Source organism: Sus scrofa, chromosome 1, assembly GCF_054392235.1.
Source record: "Sus scrofa isolate SSC_HxYL_T2T_F1_AM1 chromosome 1, Sscrofa_HxYL_maternal_Yorkshire_Landrace_v2.0, whole genome shotgun sequence".
NCBI classification, from domain to species: Eukaryota; Metazoa; Chordata; class Mammalia; order Artiodactyla; family Suidae; genus Sus; species Sus scrofa.
In genome coordinates, this window is record NC_139383.1 from 248061226 (window position 1) to 248082977 (window position 21752).

Below are 21752 nucleotides of genomic sequence, written 5' to 3' on the forward strand. Positions count from 1 at the left end.
CTAGACCAGAGGGACAAATGTCTGGGCCACACATGCAAACCCATGAATGAGTAACTATAAATTGTGGCTAAGTGCTATGAAGGAAAAAACAGGGTGTAATAATGAAAGAGCAGAGACGCAGAACCTCCTTTAGATGGGGGGGGGCAAGGAAAGCTGAGCACTGATGGATGAGTAGGAACGGAGCACTCCAAGGGCAGAGTGAGAAGTCTATGCAGAAAAAACAGCTTGTGATCAATGAATGGTTTTAAGTTGCCAGGTGACCCATTCTTTTAAAAGCTCTCTGGTTGCTGCACAGGAAAAAAATGGAAGGAAACCAAAGAAGTCTGAAGACCAAGTGAAAGGATAGATAGAGCGGTAGCTCAGAGGAAAAGGTGGGAAAGGTGAGATTTACTTGGATGGAAATGCAAGAGCACAAGATACATTTTGGAGGTGAGCTGAAAAAACCTGATGGAGGATGTAGAGTGATGGGTGTGAGAGAAAAAGAAATGTGCCAAAAATAACTCCCAGATTCCTGGTTTAAGCAATTAGATGTCATTATCTGATGAGAAAAATAGGGGGTGGGGGAGACCAGTTCCCCCTTAGTTTGGGCTGGATAGTAATTTTAGCTTTTGGCATATAAAATTTGATCTCGAAAAATTTGGGAATTCTCAGCATATAAATTCTATTAAAATCTTTGGGAACAAATGATATCATCAAGAGAGAAAAAAATAAAAGAGCTGAGGGTACAGGACCAAGCCCTAGGCAACTCAAACCTATAGTGATAGGGGGGAGGGACTAATAAAAAGTACATCCAAAGGGTGAGAGGAAAACCAGGATTATGCGATTACAAAAGCCAAGAGACAGGGATTCATGAGAGGGAGAATTCTGGTAAGACACCAGTGAAATGTGGTCTGAATGTCCATTGTTTATCAATTTACCATCACTCATCTTGGTAAGAACAGTTTCACGGAGTAGAAAGGGTCAAGTACATGAGGGGTGACTTCCCAACTGTAACCAAGAAGCAGGCAAATCACCTCATCTTCTGCTGGACCAAAAGAGCCTCTCAAGCACTTTTTCTCCTTCAATCCTTACCCTCCTACAGCCTATTTTCAGCACAGCAGCCACTGATCTGGCTAAAAAGGAAGGCACATATTATCATCATGCCTCTCTGCTCAATGATCTCATCTCACTCAGAACCAAAGGCAAAAAGAAATTCTGGGATAGACCATGATATAAGAAAGGGAATGTATATATAGGTATGACTGGGTCACTTTGCTGTACAACAAGAACTGGCACAACACTGTAAATCAATCATACTTTAATTTTAAAAATAAATAAATAGGAGTTCCCCTAGTGGCTCAGCAGCAACAAATCTGACTAGTAACCAAGAGGTTGAAGGTTCGATCCCTAGCCTTGCTCAGTGGGCTGAGGATCTGGCATTGTTGTGAGCTGTGCTGTAGGTTGCAGATGCAGCTCGGATACTGTGTGGCTGTGGCTGCGATGTAGGCCAGCAGCTATAGCTCCTGTTCGACCCCTAGCCTGGGAAACTCCATATGCTGCTGGTGCAGCCCTAAAAAGCAAAAAGCAAAAAATAAATAAATACTTGATAATGGCCTAGAAGGTCACCATCCTACTTCCTACCAGTCTCCTCCTCTAGCCACTCAAGAATTCTCTCCTACTCCTTACGGACAGACAACAAGTGCTTCTCTGCTTCAGGGCTTCTGCACTTGAAGTTTGCTTCTTTTCAGGGCACATCTGTGACCTACAATGCAGCCTGCAGCAACGTCAGATCCTTAACCCACCAAGCAAAGCCAGGGATAGGACACACATCCTCATGGATACTAGTCAGGTTCTTAACCTTTGGGTCACAACTGGAACTCCTGCACCTGCAGTTTGACTCTCCTCTTGCTTCAAGTCTCAGCTCAAATGTCACCACAACAACGAGGCTTCTTTGGCCAATGGATTTAAATAGTACCTGCTCCTTTCACTCTTTGCACATTGTTCCTTACCCTACTCTATTTATCTTCTTAGCATTTACCACCTTTATGATATATTACCCATTTATTACTTATTGTCTGTCTCACAGCATCAGAATGTAGGCTTCATCATAAGAGCAGAGATTTTATCTGTTTTTATTCACTACTCTATACCTAATAAGTAGACTAGGTATACAGCAGACATCTATATTTATTATTGCATTTAAGTCATTAAAAAGGATCTTCCACATTACAAATTAATAAATGTAGACTTTCAGTTTGGATATGAGTCTTCTGTTATTTAGACAGTGTGAGGAGTTCTTGTTGTGGCGCAGCAGAATCGAATCCGAACAGGAACCATGAGGTTGTAGGTTCGATACCTGGCCTCGTTCAGTGGGTTAAGGGTCCGGCGTCGCTGTGAGATGTGGTGTGGGTTGCAGATGCAGCAGGGTTCCCACGCTGCTGTGACTGTGGCTTAAGCCAGCAGCTATAGCTTTGATTAGACCCCCTAGCCTGGGAACTTCCATATGCCGCAGGTGAGGCCCTAAAAAGCAAAAAAAAAAAAAAAAAGACTGTTTGGGTCTGATATCTGGAGCCACGCAGAGAAAAGGCCAGTTTCTGGGCCCATGAAATTGACTACTAGACCCAAGGACCTGGAAAACTCTCAATATCATCATCCTTAGGATGCCTCAAGGAGTATTTCCATTTAGATTTCAATACACTCTTCTCAATATCAACTCTGGGGTAAGGCAAAGTACAGAGGACAAAAATTATGTGTAATAACTCAGAGGAGGGGTCATGGAGGGAATGTGGTACTGATGAATCACATAAATATGAAGATACATATATTTGAACAAAGGCAAGGAGATAGGATGCTCTGGGCTTAGTTTATTCTTCCAAATAATGGAACCATGCTCTCCTGTCAGCCCACCGGGTGTCCCTGTTCATCCCTCTGATCATGAAGAAACAGACCATAGAAATTTTCTCTGCAAACTTCCCATCTCAGGCTGTTTTCCCAGGAAGGGTAACTGACTGAAAAATATTACCTTGAAACTCCTGATGAATAAAAAGCAAAGAAAGCTCTGAATTACATCAATGAAATGCAAGCCTTAATCATACCTTTGAAATGTCTGAATTGGATTTATCAGTCCTATAGATCATCAACTCATGTAATGATACACAATCTGTGAAAACAGGGATCCTGGAAACTACAGTACTCACCCAATGAGCTGATTTACATTTATTGCATAGCTAAGAATGGAAGGCAAGAGCAAAACAATAGCATTTAAAATACTACTGTAAATCTGGCTACATAATTGCATGAAAACATTTAAAAAATCATTCTCAAAAGAAAATAATGTAATATAGAAAAAACATACAGAAGAAACTATAGATAAGAAAAATAGATTAGAGAAGTACAGATGTACTGAAATGCTTGTCTAAAAATTATGAGTATACAAAAGATACTATTTAGCTCTGCCTCTGACAATTAGAGAAAGTTTAAAAGCCTTTTTAAAATCTACATGGACCAATAACACAAGAAAAGATGCTCAGTATTATCTGCCCCTAGGGAAATGCAAATCAAAACCACAATGAACTACCAAAGAACTGCCAGTATGAATACAATTAAAAAAAAAAAAAAAAAACACAGGAGCTCCTGTCATGGTGCAATGGAAAAGAATCTGACTAGGAACCATGAGGTTGATGGTTCAATCGGTGGCCTTGCTCAGTGGGTTTAAATCTGGCATTGCTGTGAGCTGTGGTGTAGGTCGCAGATGCGGCTCAGATCCTGTGCTGCTGTGGCTGTGGGGTAGGCCAGCGGCTACAGCTCTGATTCAACCCATGCCTGGGAACCTCCATATGCCTCAGGTTCGGCCCTATAAAGACAAAAGACAAAAAAAAGAAATGTAAACATATGTCCATGTAAAATGTAGCACACGAAAGTTCATAGCATAGCAGCATTATTCATAATAGTCCAAAAGTGAATGCAACCCAAATGTCCACTAATTGATAGATAAATAAAATGTGGTATATACATACAGTGAGTATTATTTGGTCATGAAAAGGAACAAAGTGTTGATATACATTACAACATGGTTGACCCTGAAAATACTACGCTAAGTGAAAGATGCCAGTCCTAAAAGACTGTACATTGTCTGACTTCACTTATATAAAAGGTCCAATAGGTGAATCTATAGAAAAAGTATGACAAGTGAGTTATATTTCAATAAAGCTGTAAATTTTATAAAAGAAAAGATACAGGGCACAATGGAAGGTGTTTGGGGTACTTACAACATCGTATTTTTCTTGACTGTCAACTACACAAATGTGTTCACATTGTGATGATTCACTGAGCAGCCAACTTACAAGATGGGCATGTTTTATACATTTATCACATGTCAATTGAAGGTTTAAGCAAAGAGTAACTACATCTATAAATACCGACTTGGAAAGAGATTCAAGATATAAAGCAAGTTTCAAATTAGATATATATAGTATGGTCCCACTTTTTATAAATTTATACACATATACGTGTCTGCATAGTAAAACACACACACACCCATATGAGTATACACACCAACCCATTCTCACTAATCTCTGAAGAATTCAAATAAAGAGACTTTTATTTTCCCTGATATATTTCTGTAATGTTTGAATTTTTTGCAACATGGCACTTTCGAAATTAGAAGACAATAAATGCAAAAACTTTTAAAAATTGTTTAGGATATAGAGAAAGAATCTAGTAAAGAACAGAAATTCCTGAGTCAATATACAAAAATGTAGAAATAGCAGATCCAAGAATAAAAGATAATCATTTCTTAAAAAACAGCTTACTATGTAGTGGGCATATATATATTAGCTCATTTTCATTATACTTATTTCACCAATGAGGAAATAGGCTGGGAGATTTTAATCTAATCAAAAAAGAACAAAATACAGTTGAGAAAGATCATAAATTAAATTACAGAGAAAACTTTAATACTTAAAAGAACACAACTCACAGTTTTTTTTTAAAGCTGGAAAAAGAATTAATTTTCTTAAAAAAAAAAAAATTCACCGAAACTGGCTACACACACACACACACACACACACACACACACACACACACACACCAAAACCCAAAAACTGAATGGAATAAACTAAAAAACAAAACAGATATGATTACCATTCCTCCTGCCCAAAAGGCTATTTTTCCATACTACAAAAATCCTGTTATCAAGGATGGCAACAGGAAGGAAAGTTACAGGCCTTCTTTCTGGTAAATACATACCAAAGACCTAAATACTAATAAATCAGTCTGGTACTATGAGATTCATTACAGAAATCTAGGGATAATTCCATACCAACAATTGATTAATATAATTAAACACATAAAATAGGTCAAAAGAAACATAATCTCATAGATAACTGAGTTGGAAGCCATTTGACGAACTTACCCTTTCTAAGAAAAGCACTTAAATAAAACTACCACTTCTTTAACTTGTTAGGTTTCAGATCCATATCAACCCCACAATTAACAGTGAAATGTACTTGAGGCAGCCTTATTAGACTACAGTCCGGTATATGACATTCTTCTGGATGTTATAGTCTATCCAATGAAATAAGAAAGAAAAACAGAGGAAGGTATTGAAAAGGAGTCTAAATTAGCAACACTTGCCAATAAAAAGCTGTCCAACTGGAATGCCCCCCCCAAAAAAAACTATGAAAAAGTATTAAAATGACCGAAAGACCTGAGGAAATAGGCAGATTTTAAATAAATACACAAAAATCAACAGCTTTTCCTAACATCAGAAAAGCTTAAAAAGTATGATGAAAAACACCTCACTGTCAAAAGCAAAAAGAATGTAAAATGCTATGGAATTGATGTTAGGTGAATTAAAACTACAAAATGCCACTAAGGCACATACTATAGCACAAAAACAACATAAGTGGAAAGAAATCATGTTAATAGATGAAAAAACTCTATATTGTGAAGAAATCGATTATTTCAAACTTAATAAATTTAATGCTTTTCCAATTTGTATATCAATGTGTTTTTGTAGTGATACAAAACGAAGTGTAGAAACAGATCTAAGTATTAATGGAAATTCAATATATGATTTAAAATGTCATGTTTGGCGTTCTCTTATGGTACAGCGGATTAAGGATTCGGCATTATCACTGCAGCAGCTTGTGCTGCATGGTACAGCCAAAAAAAAAAATGGTACACTTGAATGGTACAGCCAAAAAAAAAAGTCACGTTAAAAAAATAAGGAACTGGTTACACTGCGGTTATGTCCATTATTAAATACAATGGAATACTGCACAATTATCAGAATGAGGTAGACTCAGGAGTTCTCTGATGGCCTAGCAGGTTGAGGCTCCTTAGTTCTCACCACTGTGGCTCTGGTTGCTGCTGTGTGGCGTAGGTTCAATCCCTGGCCCAGGAATTCCCACATACTGCCTGTGTGGCGAAAAAGAAAAAAAATATAAAAAAAAAAAAAGAGAGAGAGAGAGAATCTGAAATAAATGTTGAAGCTTTCATTTTTTTTAAAAAAAAAAAGAAGAAGGTAGACTCATTGCTGTAGGAAGATGGTCACAATACAGTATGATGTAAAAAAAAAACAACCCACAACCCCACTCCTGGGCATATATCTGGACAAAACTATAATTTGAAGACACATGCACCCTTATTTTCACGGCAGCAGTACTGACAATAGCCAAGACATGGAAACCAACCTAAAGGTCCAAGGACAGATGAAAGGATTAAGATGTGGTACCTATATACAATGGTATATATACAGCCATAAAAAAGAATAAAATAATGCCATTTGCAGCAACATGGATGCAACCAGAGATTCTCACACCAAATGAAGTGAGGAAAAAAAAAAAAGACAAATACCATATGATAGCACTTATACTGGAATCTAAAATATGGCACAAATAAACCTATCTACAAAACAGAAGCAGGATTTCCCATCATGGCGCAGCGGAAATGAATTGACTAGGAACCATGAGGCTGCGGGTTTGCTCCCTGGGCCTTGCTCAGTAGGTTAAAGATCTGGCGTTGTCGTGAGCAGTGGTGTAGGTCACAGATGCAGCTCTGGTCCCAAGCCATAACAGTGAAGCAGTGACAACACTGAATCCTTAACCTGATGCGCCAAAGAGGAACTCCGCACACAGAACTGTTTTATGCGGTGCTATTTGCTTAGCATGAACAGTATTAATTACTCTATTACTTTCTTTCCACTTTTTCTCCCCCACCATTTACAGTTTGGTTATAAAATAATGTTTAAGAAATCAAGAGGAACCTCCGAATCTCCTCATGGTTATTTACACTATACCTCAGTGCATCAGGTACCCGCCCTCCAAACAGCTACATTAGCATCCCCTAGGATTTTGTTTAAAAGGCCCTGCCCTAGTGAAGTAAATCGAAAACTCAGGAGGTGGAACCCAGTAATCTTCCTTTTAACCAGCCCTTCACAAGACTATTATGCAAGCTAAAGTTTCAGTGCCACTACTCTGTCACCTGTGACCCTGCTAGAAATCTGCTTTTTAACTAGATCCCAGGGTGATGCATAAGTAAGTTAAAGTGAGATGCTCATCTACCTTGAGCCATAAATCTCACCCCAATCCATATTATCCATATTACCCACACAGAGAGTATCGAAGTGTTTCTGGGGATGGGAAGGGGAGATGCCAGCAGAAAGAGCAGTGGTTTTTTTAGCCTCTTTGAATTTAAATCTATCACTCCGGTGGGAAAAACATCAGCACTGCATGGCCCAGTTAGGCAGGGCATGTTAGGAGTGTCATCTTTTGTGTGTGACAGATAGCACACAACCACCATTAAACCACCCTAGAAATGTATTGCTCTACGTGTCAATATCATAAGTCCTCATTTTTCTTTTAAAATAAGCGAATTTCAATTTTAATCCCAGGCATAATAAAATTACATAAGACTAACTAACCTTCATTTCCATCACTAATATTATAATGGGAATCCATCATTTTAAGATAAAACTGTAGGGATATATGTTTTTTGCTCCACCAGGATACTTTTATCAACTGGTACAAGTATTATCTACCCTCGACTTCCATGCTGCAGCCTCTGCCTCTATACAGCTTGTGGGGAGGGGAAAATGTCCCCAGATTCTCCCTTAACTTCTGGCTGCCTTCCTCAAAGGCTTAGAAATTTTCTTTCAAAATCTGCTAGAGCCCCTTTGCTCTAGACTCAGACTCTTCCTTTGCTCCTCTCTCGTTTTCCTCCAGAGTCTCATCAGTCTGTCCTGAGTTACAGACAAACATGTTGACTTTCTCAGGAAATCTGCCAGGGTAACTACACATACATGCATGCTTGAGAATAATACCATCTCACTGCTTATTGCAGTCTGACGGGCTAACAACAATCTGCTTTTTTGAAGGCACTTCCAGTTTCACTTCTAGTTCCTACCAGGCTTATGCCCCGCCTCGCTGCAGTACAGCCCCTCCCTCTCCAAGCTTTCCTGACCCAGGAAGTAGCAAAGTCAATTCTGTGGGGCTCAAGCCCATTTTGACTTGCCTCCTCCTTCTTAAAGCAACCACAGAATCAAAATTTCTAAAGTCCTCTTTCAATGTGATAACTTTTCTTCCACAGAAAGAAAGTTTTAATCAAGACTTAAATTTGGGCCTTGGGTTTTTAATTATACAGCATCAGGAAAAATAATATAACCATTCTATCAATTTTATTTTGAAAGGAAATGTTTACATCTCAAAAGTGCCATAAAAAGATTCTGGTTATAGTAAAACTAGTTTGATTTCCATCCCCATCCCACAGAACTGTTGTTAAAAATCACATGTCAATTAAGACAGTTCATTTTTTAAAAGACTTTGTTCTACCAAAAACTAGACTCACAATATACAGAATTATCTGACTTCAGTTTTGATCTCAACAGGGAAATTAATAACTTCATGAACTGCACACAGATTCACTTTAAGAAGGCAAATCTGACTTGTTGCCCTTGTTGGATTTGGGGTTTATTTGATGGGGTTTTTTGTTTGTTTGTTTGTTTTAAAGCACACAATGATAGCTTTTATTTAAAGTTAAAGCTCAAAAATACCATGGAATAGTAATTCCTGTTTTCAACAATATATGCAGTTTTTAATAGAAACACTGAATAATTAAATCGTAAGAGTTCATGACCCATATTCTTCATATATAGCAAAGACAGTCAACATTAATGTATTCCATTAGAGCTCCAAACATACGGCAATTCTAGATAAGTTCTGACCCTAAGGTTCTTAAAGAAACGCAAACCAGTAAATGGATGGAAATTCCTCAATTATCTAAATTTAATCAGATTTTATCCTGCCTACATGGAAAGACTATCTTCCTCTTATGAATTAATTCTCATGCTGCTTAGTAATTTGAAAGGCACAGAATTTATTTTTCCTTAACAAAGTAGAAGAAAAAGACTAAGATGACAGTGCTTAACTCAAAAACAGGTCATGGTCCAAAAGTCTGTGACTACTGCACCTGGTTTTGATCTTAGAATTCAATTTTTGCCATAGAACATTCTTCTAAATGGATGGCCCATCAATGCCTATTAAGCCTACAACACAGATAAATAATATTAGCAACAGTACAGCTGCTTGAGGAAATTTATTCAATCTCAGATTCCAACTTCAGGCCACCTAAAGATACAGAATCTGGAGTTCCTGTGTGGCTCAGTGGAAACCAATCCAACTAGGAACCATGAGGTTGTGGGTTCAATCCATGGCCTTGCTCAGAGGGTTAAGGATCCGGCATTGCCGTTAGCTGTGATATAGGTTGCAGATGCGGCTTGTATACGTTGTTGCTGTGGCAGTGGTGTAGGCCAGCAGCTGAAGCTCTGATAAGACCCATAGCCTGGGATTCTCCATGTGGCACAGGTGCTGCCCTAAAAAGACAAAAAAAAACAAAAAAACAAAAAAAAAACAAAAAAAAAAAACCACAGAATCTTTAACAAGCATTGCAACTAAGTTTGAGGTAGTTTACTTGAGAATCACTATGCTACATTATATTCCTCAAATAATCTACTGTGTCAGACAGCATCAACATGGCACCAGGCTTTCTAACTGATGCCTGAAATGTATATATTCTATACCACTGAATAAAGGGATATGTTTATTCTTTAGCTTGTGACAAATCAGAGTTTATTATGGAAATTAAGATGGGTAAGAAGTCTAACACCCATTCTTGTACTAATTTGGAGGAGGGAAGTACTCATATCCATAAAAAGGTGGGATTCTGAGTACGGCCTTTTTTTTTTTTTTTTTTTTTTTATGTATCCGCTTAAACAACCAAACAAACACTCAGTTAAGACTAATGTTAGAATATGGAAGATATCCAAGAAGCAATTTAAACGTGCCTGATGTGAAGTGAACCCACTCCAGTGCTGTGGTGTAGGTCGCAGAGTGGCTCAGATCTGATGTTGCTGTGGCAGGCAGCTGCAGCTCTGATTCGACCCCTAGCCTGGGAACTTCCATATGCTGCAGGTATGGCCCTAAAAAGACCAAAAAGGGTAGTGAGTGACTAAAAAGAAAATCAATTAAATAATCCTAACACACACACACACACACAAAAGAATGTATTTCTCAGGAGGAGCAAAGGTAAAACTAAAGACTGCAAATTCTCTTTGGCAGCTAAAACCAAGTGACCACCTTTGCTTATATTCAATCTTGTTACCAAAACTTACTTGCTACGTTTGCTTAGGCTTTGCATAAAGTGAGGTACGTAAAACATGATGACTAAAAATACAGACTCTGGAATAAGATGGCTTGGGTTCATATCCTAGATAACACTCTTCATAGCTGCATCATCTCTAGCAAAACACCTCTCTGTGCTCCAGTTTCTTCATCTGCACATAAGGATAAGAATAGCATCAACCTTAGAGAAAATTAAATGACTTAATCCAGGTAAAGCAGTTAAAACAGAGCCTTTCACATAACAAGCACACAAGTGACCACTACTATCCAGATATTAAAAAATAAGATTTGGAAGAAGTGAAGCAGGATAGGCATTCCAAGCTGAAGTAACAATAAAAGGGACAGATGTTAAAAAAAATGAGACACACATATGGACAACAGGGCATACCTCCCTGGAGAATATTCATGAAGAATACCAGAGATTGGAATAATCACCCAATTATGATGGCCTTGAATGCCAAACAAAAAAATATTTCTTTTACTTCAAGGCAGCCACTTAAATTTGTGATCTGATTAGATCTGTGCATTAGCAATGTTATCATGATATCATCCCACTATTAATGCAATTTTGATGTTCTTTGCTCTCTTATTAGGGGTTAGCAAACCCAAAAATTTGGTCAGCTAACACATTGTTGGAGTCTATTGCTAAACTGTTGCAATTCTGAATCATATCTGAAACCCTGTGTCTGGTATATAGTAGGCATTCAATAAATGCTTTATCATTACTTTTAGTGGCCACCAGAGAGCAGTGAAGTAAACAGTCAGAGATTATACGTATATTTATGTATTCTAAGAAATATGTATTATAAATGAAACAAATGAAGTAGCCAAATAACTGTTTACAACTTAAGGTAAAATATTAAGTCACTGCTGAGCCACATACTTGCCTAAAACAGTGAGGGGAGCAGGTGGGATACCAACCTTACTTTTCATTAAAAGTAGGTAAAATGGAATCTCATGAAATTTAGCTGTCAAATCGCTATAGCTTTTCAAGGATTATTTGCACAATTTCTTTGTAATGGAATACCCAGTATTTCTACATGTAGATAAATTTAAGGTAGATTTCCTCAAGATATCTGCACTCCAATGTTCACTGCAGAACTATTCACAATAGCTAAGACAGGGAAAGAATCTAAGTATCTGGTAAATGAAATATTATTCAGGCATTAAGAAGGAAGGCCATCCGGAGTTCTCAACCTGGTATAGTGGGTTGGACTGCAGCCGCTTGGGTCCCTGCAGAGGTGCAGGTTCAGTCCCTGGTCTGCAGTGGATTTTAAGGATCCAGAATTGCTGCAGCTGCAGCAGAGATCACAGCTCTGGCTGGAATTCAATCCCTGGCCTTGGAACTTGCATATGCTGCAGGTGCAGCCATAAAACTTAAAAACTCTAAAAAGGAGTTCCCATTGTGGATTAGCATGTTAAGGACCCAATGCTGTCTCTGTGAGGATTCAGGCTGATCCCTGGCCTTGATCAGTGAGGTAAGGATCTAGTGTTGCCACCAACTACAGTGTAGGTTGCATATGTGGCTCAGACCCAGAATTGCTGTGGCTGTGGAGTAGGCCTCAGCTGTAGCTCCAATTCGACCCCTGGCCTGGGAACTTCCATATGCTGCAAATGCAGCTGTTAGGAAAAAAAAAAAAAAAAAAAAAGAAATAGAAGAAAAAAGAAGAAAAAAAAATTTTTTGTCTTTTTTTGCCATTTCTTGGGCCGCTCCCGAGGCATATGGAGGTTCCCAGCCTAGGGGTCTAATCAGAGCTGTAGCTGTCAGCCTACAGCAGAGCCAGAGCAACGTGGGATCCGAGCCGCGTCTGCAACCTACACCACAGCTCACGGCAACGCCGGATCCTTAACCCACTGAGCAAGGGCAGGGACTGAACCCGCAACCTCATGGTTCCTAGTCAGATTCGTTAACCACTGTGCCACAACGGGAACTCCAGAAAAAAATTTTTAAAAAGAAGGAAACCTGCCATTTGCAACAACATGGATGAAACTGGAAGATATAATGCTAAGTAAAAGAATCCAGAGAAAAATAAACACTGTACAATCTCAATTATAAGTAGATTTTTTAAAAAATGGGGGTCCTCTTGTGGCACAGAGAGTTAAGGATCTGACATTGTCACTGCAGCAGCTTGGGTCTCTGCTATGGCACAGGTTTGATCCTGGCCCCGGAACTTCCACATGCTGCAGGCGCAGCCAAAATAAATAAATAAATAAATAATGTAAAAAGAATTTCAATCTAACTCAAACAGAGAACAGAATGGTGTTTACTAGGCCGTAGGCAGTGACGGAAATCAGATGTTGGTCAAAGAGCACAGGGTTTTAGTTGTAAGATAAATAAGTTGAGGCTCTAATGCACAGCATGGTGACTACAGTTAATACTGTACTGTATACTTGAAATGTGCTAAAAGAACCTATCTTTTTTTTTTTTTTTAGGGCTGCATCCTCTGCATACGGAGGTTCCCAGGCTAGGGGTCGAATCAGAGCTGTTGCTGCCGGCCTACACCACAGCCACAGCCACACCAGATCCAAGCCAAGCCTTGTCTGTGACCTACACCACAGCTCTCAGCAACACCGGATCCTTAACCCACTGAGCAAGGCCAGGGATTGAACCCGCAACCTCATGGTTCCTAGTCAGATTGTTTCCACTGTGCCATGATGGAAACTCCTAAAAGAGCAGATCTTAAGCATTCTCACAAAAAAAAAAAAAAAAAAGTAACTATCAGGTGATGAATGTATTTATTAACCTACCTGATCATGGTAATCATTTCACTATGTATACAGATATCAAACCATCATGTTACACACTTTAAATACACACAACTTTATTTGTCAGTAAAAACAGGGTTTTTTTTCCAAACAGGACAAAAACATGCTAGACATAAAAATAAAGATTTGGAGTTCCCCTCTTGGCTTAGCGGAAACGAATCAGACTAGCATCCATGAGGACACAGGTTAGATCCCTGGCCTTCCTTAGTGGGTAAGGATCCAGCGTTGCCATGAGCTGTGATGTAGGTCGAAGACGAGGGCTCAGATCTGGTGTTGCTGTGACTGTGGTGTAGGCCAGCAGCTACAGCTCTGATTCAACCCCTAGCCTGGGAACCTCCATATGCTTCGGGTGCGGCACTAAAAAGACTAAATAAATAAATACATAAATAAATAAAAGTTCAACTCCTGACTTGCCTCCAAGTAGAGGAAGGGCCAGCTTACAGTAGCTATAGGTTTCTATAGAGTATACACTATCTACCTGGCTGCTTCACTCACCACAGATGTCAGTGCTAAATACAACAAAAAGGACTCCTTTCTCCTCACTCTGAGTGAGAACAACTGGGGTCCACTATCCTGAAGTCTAAAGATGACCTGCACAGTCAACTGTTTACTGCATTTCTTTTAAAGCAAAAACAAAAACAAAAAAAAAAAAAGGAAGGAAGGAAGGAAGATAAAAGTGTGTTTGAGTAAGAATAATTACTAATAGTTAACATATGGGGGGGTTCCCACTCTGGCACAGCAGAAACCAATCTGACTAGTATCCATAAGGATGTGGGTTTGATCCCTGGCCTTGCTCAGTGGTTGGGAATCTGACATTGCTGTGGTTGTGGCGCAGGCTGGCAGCTGCTGCTCAGATTCAACCCCTAGCCTGGGAACTTCCATATGCAGGTGTGGCCCTAAAAGCAAAACAAAACACTAATAGTTAACATAGGTTAAAAAAGTATTCACTAGAAGATTGCCAACCGAGCTTAGAAGCACATAGTGACAAAATGGTTGATGTAAGAGTTTATTAAGCACGTATCTCCAGGCTGATTGATTTTTTTTTTCCTTCTAGTAGTGGTAGGGGGAAATCAGCTTCCCAAAATGTCAGTCAGTACCAACTTTTAGAAACTTAGAGAGAAAAAAAAAAAAAACAAATTAGTAAGAACACCCTCTGGATAGTAAGCAAGTTATGTGTTTGGCTTTCTTGGGCAATCAATCATACTGGCAACACAAATATATGACAAAGTAGGCCTGGATTTCGACATAACCTTCTTCTAAAGTACTTTTCAGTTATAATTTCGGACTAGGGGAAAAAAGTTGCGACTGTCTTGTGCTTTTTAAAGCTTCAATAATCTTCCTAGTATTAGAATTTCAAACCCTGAAATGTACTCACTTAAACACGTTCCTGTTGGTATTACCAACAACTTTCCATTATCCACTTAGGTACTGTCTCCAGATGAGTTTTAATCCCCGCCTGTATTCTCCTCACCAGCAAGTACTTGGATACCATCTTTACCCTGCCTGCCCCCATCACTTGGTTGTGCTCAGGGAATTATAATTACAGTGATCCCGCCTTTAGAACATCCTTAGAGCACAAAGCCTCTTTGTATGATTGGGGGTAGGGGGGTGCCTTCCAGGCTCCACAGCAAAGGGTGGGTGGTGGCAACACAGGCAGCAATGAAGAGGAGCTGGGGCCACTCTGATGGCCCTCGAGGCTGGCTTAACATCATTTGAGGAATTTTACTTGTGGGTGCCCAGCCCAAAGGTTCTGCAAAGCCTCTGTACCCCTCCCATAAGGAGAGAAAGGGACAGGGCCTATCTAGACAGATGGCAGATCACCACCAAGCCCAGCAGGAAGCATGAAAAAAGGAAGAAAAGAAAGTAGTGGCTAAAATATACTCTCTGTGGTACTTTCAGTACTGCAGGTAATGAAGTCTCTGACAGTGAAGCTATCACCCCAATAAATAAGTGGTTAGTACTGGCACTACCAGCACCTAATAGGTGTTAACTCAAATGTGTTACTGAGGTGGCCACAAAATCTACATAGTAAGACAAATCTATTAAAAATTTTAAAAAGATAGCCTAAAAGCCAAATGAAAAATACTTCTTGTTAATTATGAGAGTTCCTTCTCCTGGCTGCAAAAGTGATTATAAAATGAATACTTATTTTACTTTTAGCCTCCCCTACCACTCCAGTCAAGACTTCAAAACCACTCACTTTCCAGCTCTGCCACAATAAAACAGGTTTCAACTGAAGATCAGTGAGCACCATCTGCAAACACTGAAATCAAAGGTGCTCAAGCAGAACAGATACAGACAGGTAACTTTCAACTCAAGGAACATCACAGAAGCACTACAAAATGTCCTACTACTTAATTGCTTAGGGCTGTCTCTTCCATACACATATTTTTTTTTCCTCTTCCACTTCTTCCCCTTCTTTCAACAGGGTCAAATGCTTCTATTACAACGCAAAATCTCGCCCTCATTTCTATGCACATTTTATCACAAAAGGGGAAAATGCAGTGATAGCTTTCCATATCACGACTGGAGGGAGCTACTGGGAAACCCTAGTATAATCCCATCATTCACCTGCCCAACATCACTGTGGTTAACTGTTCTAAGTAGTCCCTAGAGTAGCACTAATATCCATTGAAACAACAGGGGGAAAAAAAAGCCTGAAACTGCTTTGGGTAAAACCTACTATAGGTGAGAACTGTTTATTCTCCTTGCGTGGAGACAAGACTACTTTTGTTAAGCATATTCAGTTTTATTTACATATATTTTCTTCAAAAAAATTCCTTCAAAACGAAAGCAAAAGCACAATGGAAATCCCTATCCATCACCCTCAATCAATCTTAAAAATAATAATAAAAGAGACAACAGAAACCACTTCAAATTGTACCTCTCCCTTGAGCCCGCAGAACAGCACTCTTCCATGACAACTGTTCTCAAAAACACACTGCCATTATTTGCAAAAGCAGTAGGAAGTCCAGTCCTGTCCTTGGTTCAGCACTCCCCCTTCCTCTTTCTCCAAGAAAAAAAATGAAACAGCAGGAAGCGTAAACAACCACTTAATGGAAAATACAAATGGGTAAATATTTTCAAAATTGGCTAAAAAGCCTCAGGTCTTAAGAAATTCAGGAATGCTAGTGTAGGGGGAAATAGGAAGAGAAAAATAACATTGTATTTCTTCCCAAAGTGAACCCTGTAAAAATGCAAGAGCAAATGTGGCGCAGAGCTAGTTTCTCTCCTTCACTTACTGGATGCTTTTGTCTTTTAAATGATTTCCCTCATTGTCTTTCCATAAATAATGTTATCTTTTTTTTTCAAATTGTTTATTCTGTACATATTTCTCCAGGCCCATAACAAATTTTACAAATTTGAGCTTAACTCTTTGGTTCAACTGAGCATGGTGATGAAAAGCCAGGGGTAGGTCTCTTCTCATGAAAAGTTCACATGGAGGAATTCTCTTGTGGCACAGCGGGTTAAGGATCCTACGTTATCATTGCAGGGCTCAGGTTTGATCCCTGGCCCAGCAACTCTCATGTACCACAGGTGTGGCCAAAAAAAAAAAAAAAAGTTCACATAGAGGAAACTCTTTTGAAGCCCCAGGCCCAGCAGCAGCTAGTCCTCTTCACAGAACTCGTGCTGAGTATGCACGGGTACCAGCTGGACCAACAGTTCCAAAGCTGCAGGTCCATGCTCATTCACGGAACACCTTTGTGAGATTTGGAAAAGGTGCCCCATCTAAGGGGACAGAGTTCCACACAAGGTGTTCCTCTTGACAAGTGGAGCACAAGTGGATTTCCATTCCTACTCGATAGCCAAAACAAGTACCCTGCGCTAGGCACAAGCTTAAGAAACCTATACAACAGCCTTACAAAAGTGTACTTGGGGAGTTGCCGTTGTGGCTCAGTGGTTAACGAATCCGACTAGGAACCATGACTTCTTGGGTTCAATCCCTGGCCTTGCTCAGTGGGTTAAGGATCCGGCATTGCCGTGAGCTGTGGTGTAGGTTGCAGACGCAGCTCGGATCCCGAGTGGCTGTGGCGTAGGCTGGTGGCTACAGATCCGATTAGACCCCCTAGGCTGGGAACCTCCATATACTGCGGGAGCGGCCCTAGAAAAGGCAAAAAAAAAAAGACAAGAAAAAAAAAAGTGTACTTGGGATCACACTGCACCTCCAAAGTAGGTTTCCAGAAAGAACCTCACTGAAGACAAGCAGGCATCTCACACATATTACCAGAAATCTTCACGTTAACATAAATTCATTCATAAACATATTAGGACTAGAGCAAAAAGTCTAGCAGGAAAGGAAAACTAGCAAATTTTGGAGAAAAGAAACTCTTCCATCTAAAGGGATAATCAGTTGTTCCTAAAGCCCCTAATCTTTGACTACAGATTCAAATAACTGTATGTTCTAAGCTAAAACACTAAAAATCACTATCATCTGCAGAGAAAGGCAAGATCACATTCATTTACCTTTGGGGGTTTACCTCCTCACTTTGTAGTTTTTCTTCAGACACTTTCTGGCCCTATCCCAAATATAGAACCATATATAGTGACACATGTAGCTAAAGTTTGTGAAATCTGATAAATAACCCTGGTGGGTGGTGGGCCCCTAAGTGAAAAGAAGAGGAACAGACAACCTGGATTATGAAAGGCTTAATATTCAATGGCTTCTAAACCTATCATTCTTTTACGCCCTACAAAAGAAGAATCACATGGGTCCAAATTAGTCCCAGTCATGCAGGAGGGACAACAGAAGGCACCCCAGGGGCTAGGCTGGGCAAAGCTGAGAAGGAACACAGCCCTAAGGCAGGGCTTCTCAAACTTTATTGGGCATCAGAATCTACTGGGGAACTTGTTCAGAACCACATTTCTGGGGCCTTCCCTCTATCTGGCAGATCAGAATGTCCTGAAGAACTTATATTTTGACAAAGCTCAAACTGTTGACCTAGGTCCACTAGAAAGTTTGGAAAGACTGGGAAATTCTCCATGCCTATCAGCTGTTCCAAAATAAAAGTCATTCATCACAAAACTAGGCATCGCAGGTCAGAAAGGAGGGAGAAAAGGACCACCAGCCTATATGCCTAATAGGCTGTGCTGGGCTAGAGCCTGTAGGTAGTGTTTCATTATCATGGGAAAAAAACACTGTGGTCTGTAAACAAGACATTTCTTGCATGTGAGAAATATTTCAAACATCCGAAAAATATTTAAAATAATATAATGAATATCTCTGTACCCTACATCCAAAATAAGCAAATGTTAATTTGCAATTATTTGATTTAGATTTTTTTAATAGAATACTAGATATAACTAAAGCCCTCTCTGTACCCTGACCAATCCCATTCCTCATCTACTCTTCCCAGAGATAATCACTACTCTGAATCTGGTGTCAGTTGTTACTCTGCATGTTTTTATACCATTACTACGTATGTACACAGACAATATTATTTTGCATGTTTTCAGATTTTATGCAAGTGGAAACACTCTCTAATAATCCTTATTGCTTGCTCCCAACCCCAATCTTATGTTTATAAGATGCAACCATTTTAATACATGTGGCTATAGTTTATTTTTCAGTGCTGCAATATTCAATTGTGTGGGACCATCATAGGGGAAGACTTACTCTGTCTTCCCCTGTTGGTGGACATTTAAGAGGTAATGTACATTCTTATATTTCTTTTGCACTTATTTTCTTGGACAAGCATGCAAAGATTTCAGGGTGTTTGCCCAGAACTGGACACTTCAGGTAAATAGGTTTGTTTGCCCTCCTTCAACTAGGAATTACTATACTACCCTCCAAAGTGGCTGTATCCATTTACATTCCCACTAGCAGTATATAAAGGGTGATCTCCCCACAACCTAACACTTAGTTATCACAGCACTTAATTTTTGCCAATCTGATGAGTGTGAAATAACATCTCACTGATGTTTCAATTTCCATTTTCCTGATTTTAAGTCTTTGACAAGTAAATTTTCATGTTTTTATGTGTATCTGTCAAATATGTTTTTCTCAGTTTTTTTAAAAAAATTTAACCCATCTTGTGTGAATCCAGGCACTTTTTCCCAAAGAACCTTGCCAAGAGCCACCACAGCTGGAAAGCTGAGGTGCTAGGAGGGTAGCAAGAAGGAATCATCTTGGACAAAGGGCCCTAATTAATGCATTTACTAATTAGTCTTTCCCTTCCCTTTTTTGTCAAGTCTTACTTCCAAAAGACAATACTATAGGCCTACAACCTGAGAACAAGAAAGAAAATGGGGGTGGGGAGTATTAAAGCTAAAACATGTATTTAAAAAGAGTACCTATAACCGTCTTTACTCAAAGAAAATGAAGTGACTGCAGACCAATACCTATTACTCAAGCTTGTAAGATACCATCCACTTCTTACAGACTCCTTTCAAGCTCATTACCTTTGGCTCCCTCTTTGAAACAGCCCAGTTTTTTCCTCTAGACTAGACACTGTCCCCCTCCCTTCGGCAACCCTTTCATCTCCCTTCCCCCACAATGACTAAATAACCTCTCCGTTCCCCCATTCTACAGCTTCTGTCTTCTAGCTCCACAGGACTTTCACTGCCCACAACACTGCTCTTTCTCTGTTGCCTCTAGAACCCCAAGTCCCTTTCCTAGATGCTTCCACAGTTAAAAAAAATAAAAATAAATTAAAAAAAAAAAAACCCACTCGAAAGAAAACGGGAATCCCATGCCGTACATGGCCCTGTTCCATGCCAGGCTGGAGGGTGTCCCAATCTCTCACTTCCTTCCCTCTTCAAGCCTGGGATAGCTGTTCTTTCTCTGGGGGTTCCCCAAGTGGGACAGGTCCAGACCACCTGGGGAAACCTCATTTGGGCTTTCTGGGGCAGAAAGGCCCTTACAAGCGCCAAACATACACTTGTTTGGCGCCTGAACGAAACTCGGGCCATTTCGTGAAAAAGACACCTTATGGATCTTACGGGTATCTTCACAAAAGCGGGCAGGCCTGCCTCCTATTAATTCCAGCTGGATTAGTTTAGTCCGTGCAGGGGTGGGGAAGGTGGCCTGACAAGAGACCAAATGGTCCTTGAGATAAGAAGTTTCCGAAGCTCTGACCCACTCACTCAAGAAAGCTCTCGTCCCGGAGTACAACCTCACAGGCGTCTCTCCCCCTGCTGCTCCCCAAGACGGCTCCCCAGGACGCCACCAAGCCCCAAGGTAGCCCCCGCTCCTTGGTCCCAGCCTACAACAGATCCTTCCTCCTAAACCAGCCCAGAAAGGGCTGGGTGGGCGTGCCTGGAATCCGGGCCTAGCGCCCCCTCCTCCGCGATCAATCTCTTTCGCTTCTCCGGGGACGGGGGCTCTTCCTCCTCTCAGCGCTCCCTGCTCGGGGCCCACGCGGGCCCAGAGTGGTCCTGGGTCCCAGCCAGGCTACGACTCTTGCCGGCTATGTGACCTTGGGCAAGTCACTTCCCCCAGTAACCCTCAGTTTCCTCCTCCGCCCGGCGGAGCCCTAAAGAGGTCCTGCCCTGCCCACCCTAGGGGAGGGGGTTCCCCACTGGGTGAGAAAACGCTTTGTGAGCTGCTCGGCGCTGCGGGGACGCAGGGCTCCCGGGGGCTTCCGAGCAGTACAAACCTGACCCGGACAACGCTCCACCCTCACCGCGGGGCCGGGCGGCTGGACCACACGCCTCTGCCCCCCCGCCCCGGCCACCCCGGGACCAACCCACGCCCCTCCCCGCCTGGCCCTCTCCTGCACCCCGTACCTGTTCCCGGCGCTCGGCCGCAGGCGCCGCCACCCTGGGCGCCAGCCCGGAGAGGCCCGTGGCCCAGAGGGCTGAGGCGGCCGGCGGCGGCGGGCTCGGGCCGGGGCGGCGGCGGTGGGGGTCGCGGGCGGCGCGGGGGCCCGAGCTCCGCGGGGCCCGGCCTGGGAGACGACGACTGAGGCTGGAAGTGCGCGGCAGCCGCAGCTCCTGAGGCGGCGGCGGCGGCGACCGCGGCGGCGGCGCTTCCGCTCATGGCGGGGCCGCGGGCAGCGGCTCCGGCTACGACTCGACTCCGGCGCGGCGGGCGCTGGCTGGGCCCTGGCCGGCAGCGGCGGTGGCGGCGGCAGCGACGGAGGCGGCTCCCAGAGGGGGAGGAGGCGGAGCCGGGAAGCGGCGGCGGCGGCGGAGGGGGCGGGGACGCTGAGGGGGCGGGGACGCAGCGCCGCTGCCGCCAATGGGCAGACGGCTGCTCTGTTGGCCGCGGCTCCCGAGCTGGGCGGGCGGCGCCGTGGGGCATCTTCTGTAGCTGCTGCTGGTTGAGGCGGGGAGGCTGAGGGCCGCCCGCAGGGAGAGACCAGCTCCTGGGGCTGCTCCGCCCCCGGT

At 41.7% G+C, this 21752-nt stretch overlaps 1 protein-coding gene across 5 annotated transcripts in view; it reads right to left on the bottom strand.

Annotated features, from left to right (window-relative positions):
* RNF38 (ring finger protein 38) overlaps positions 1 to 21488 on the bottom strand; it is a 129676-nt gene extending 108188 nt beyond the window's left edge. For all 5 annotated transcript variants that reach the window (XM_084989779.1, XM_013993659.3, XM_013993658.3 and 2 more), the window contains exon 1: positions 21150 to 21488. Coding sequence is in view for 4 of the 5 variants with exons in the window: in XM_013993659.3 (XP_013849113.2) it covers positions 21150 to 21402 (253 nt within the window). In the remaining variant the exon portion in view is untranslated. The remainder of the gene's footprint in view (positions 1 to 21149) is intronic.
* Positions 21489 to 21752: the final 264 nt, after the last annotated feature.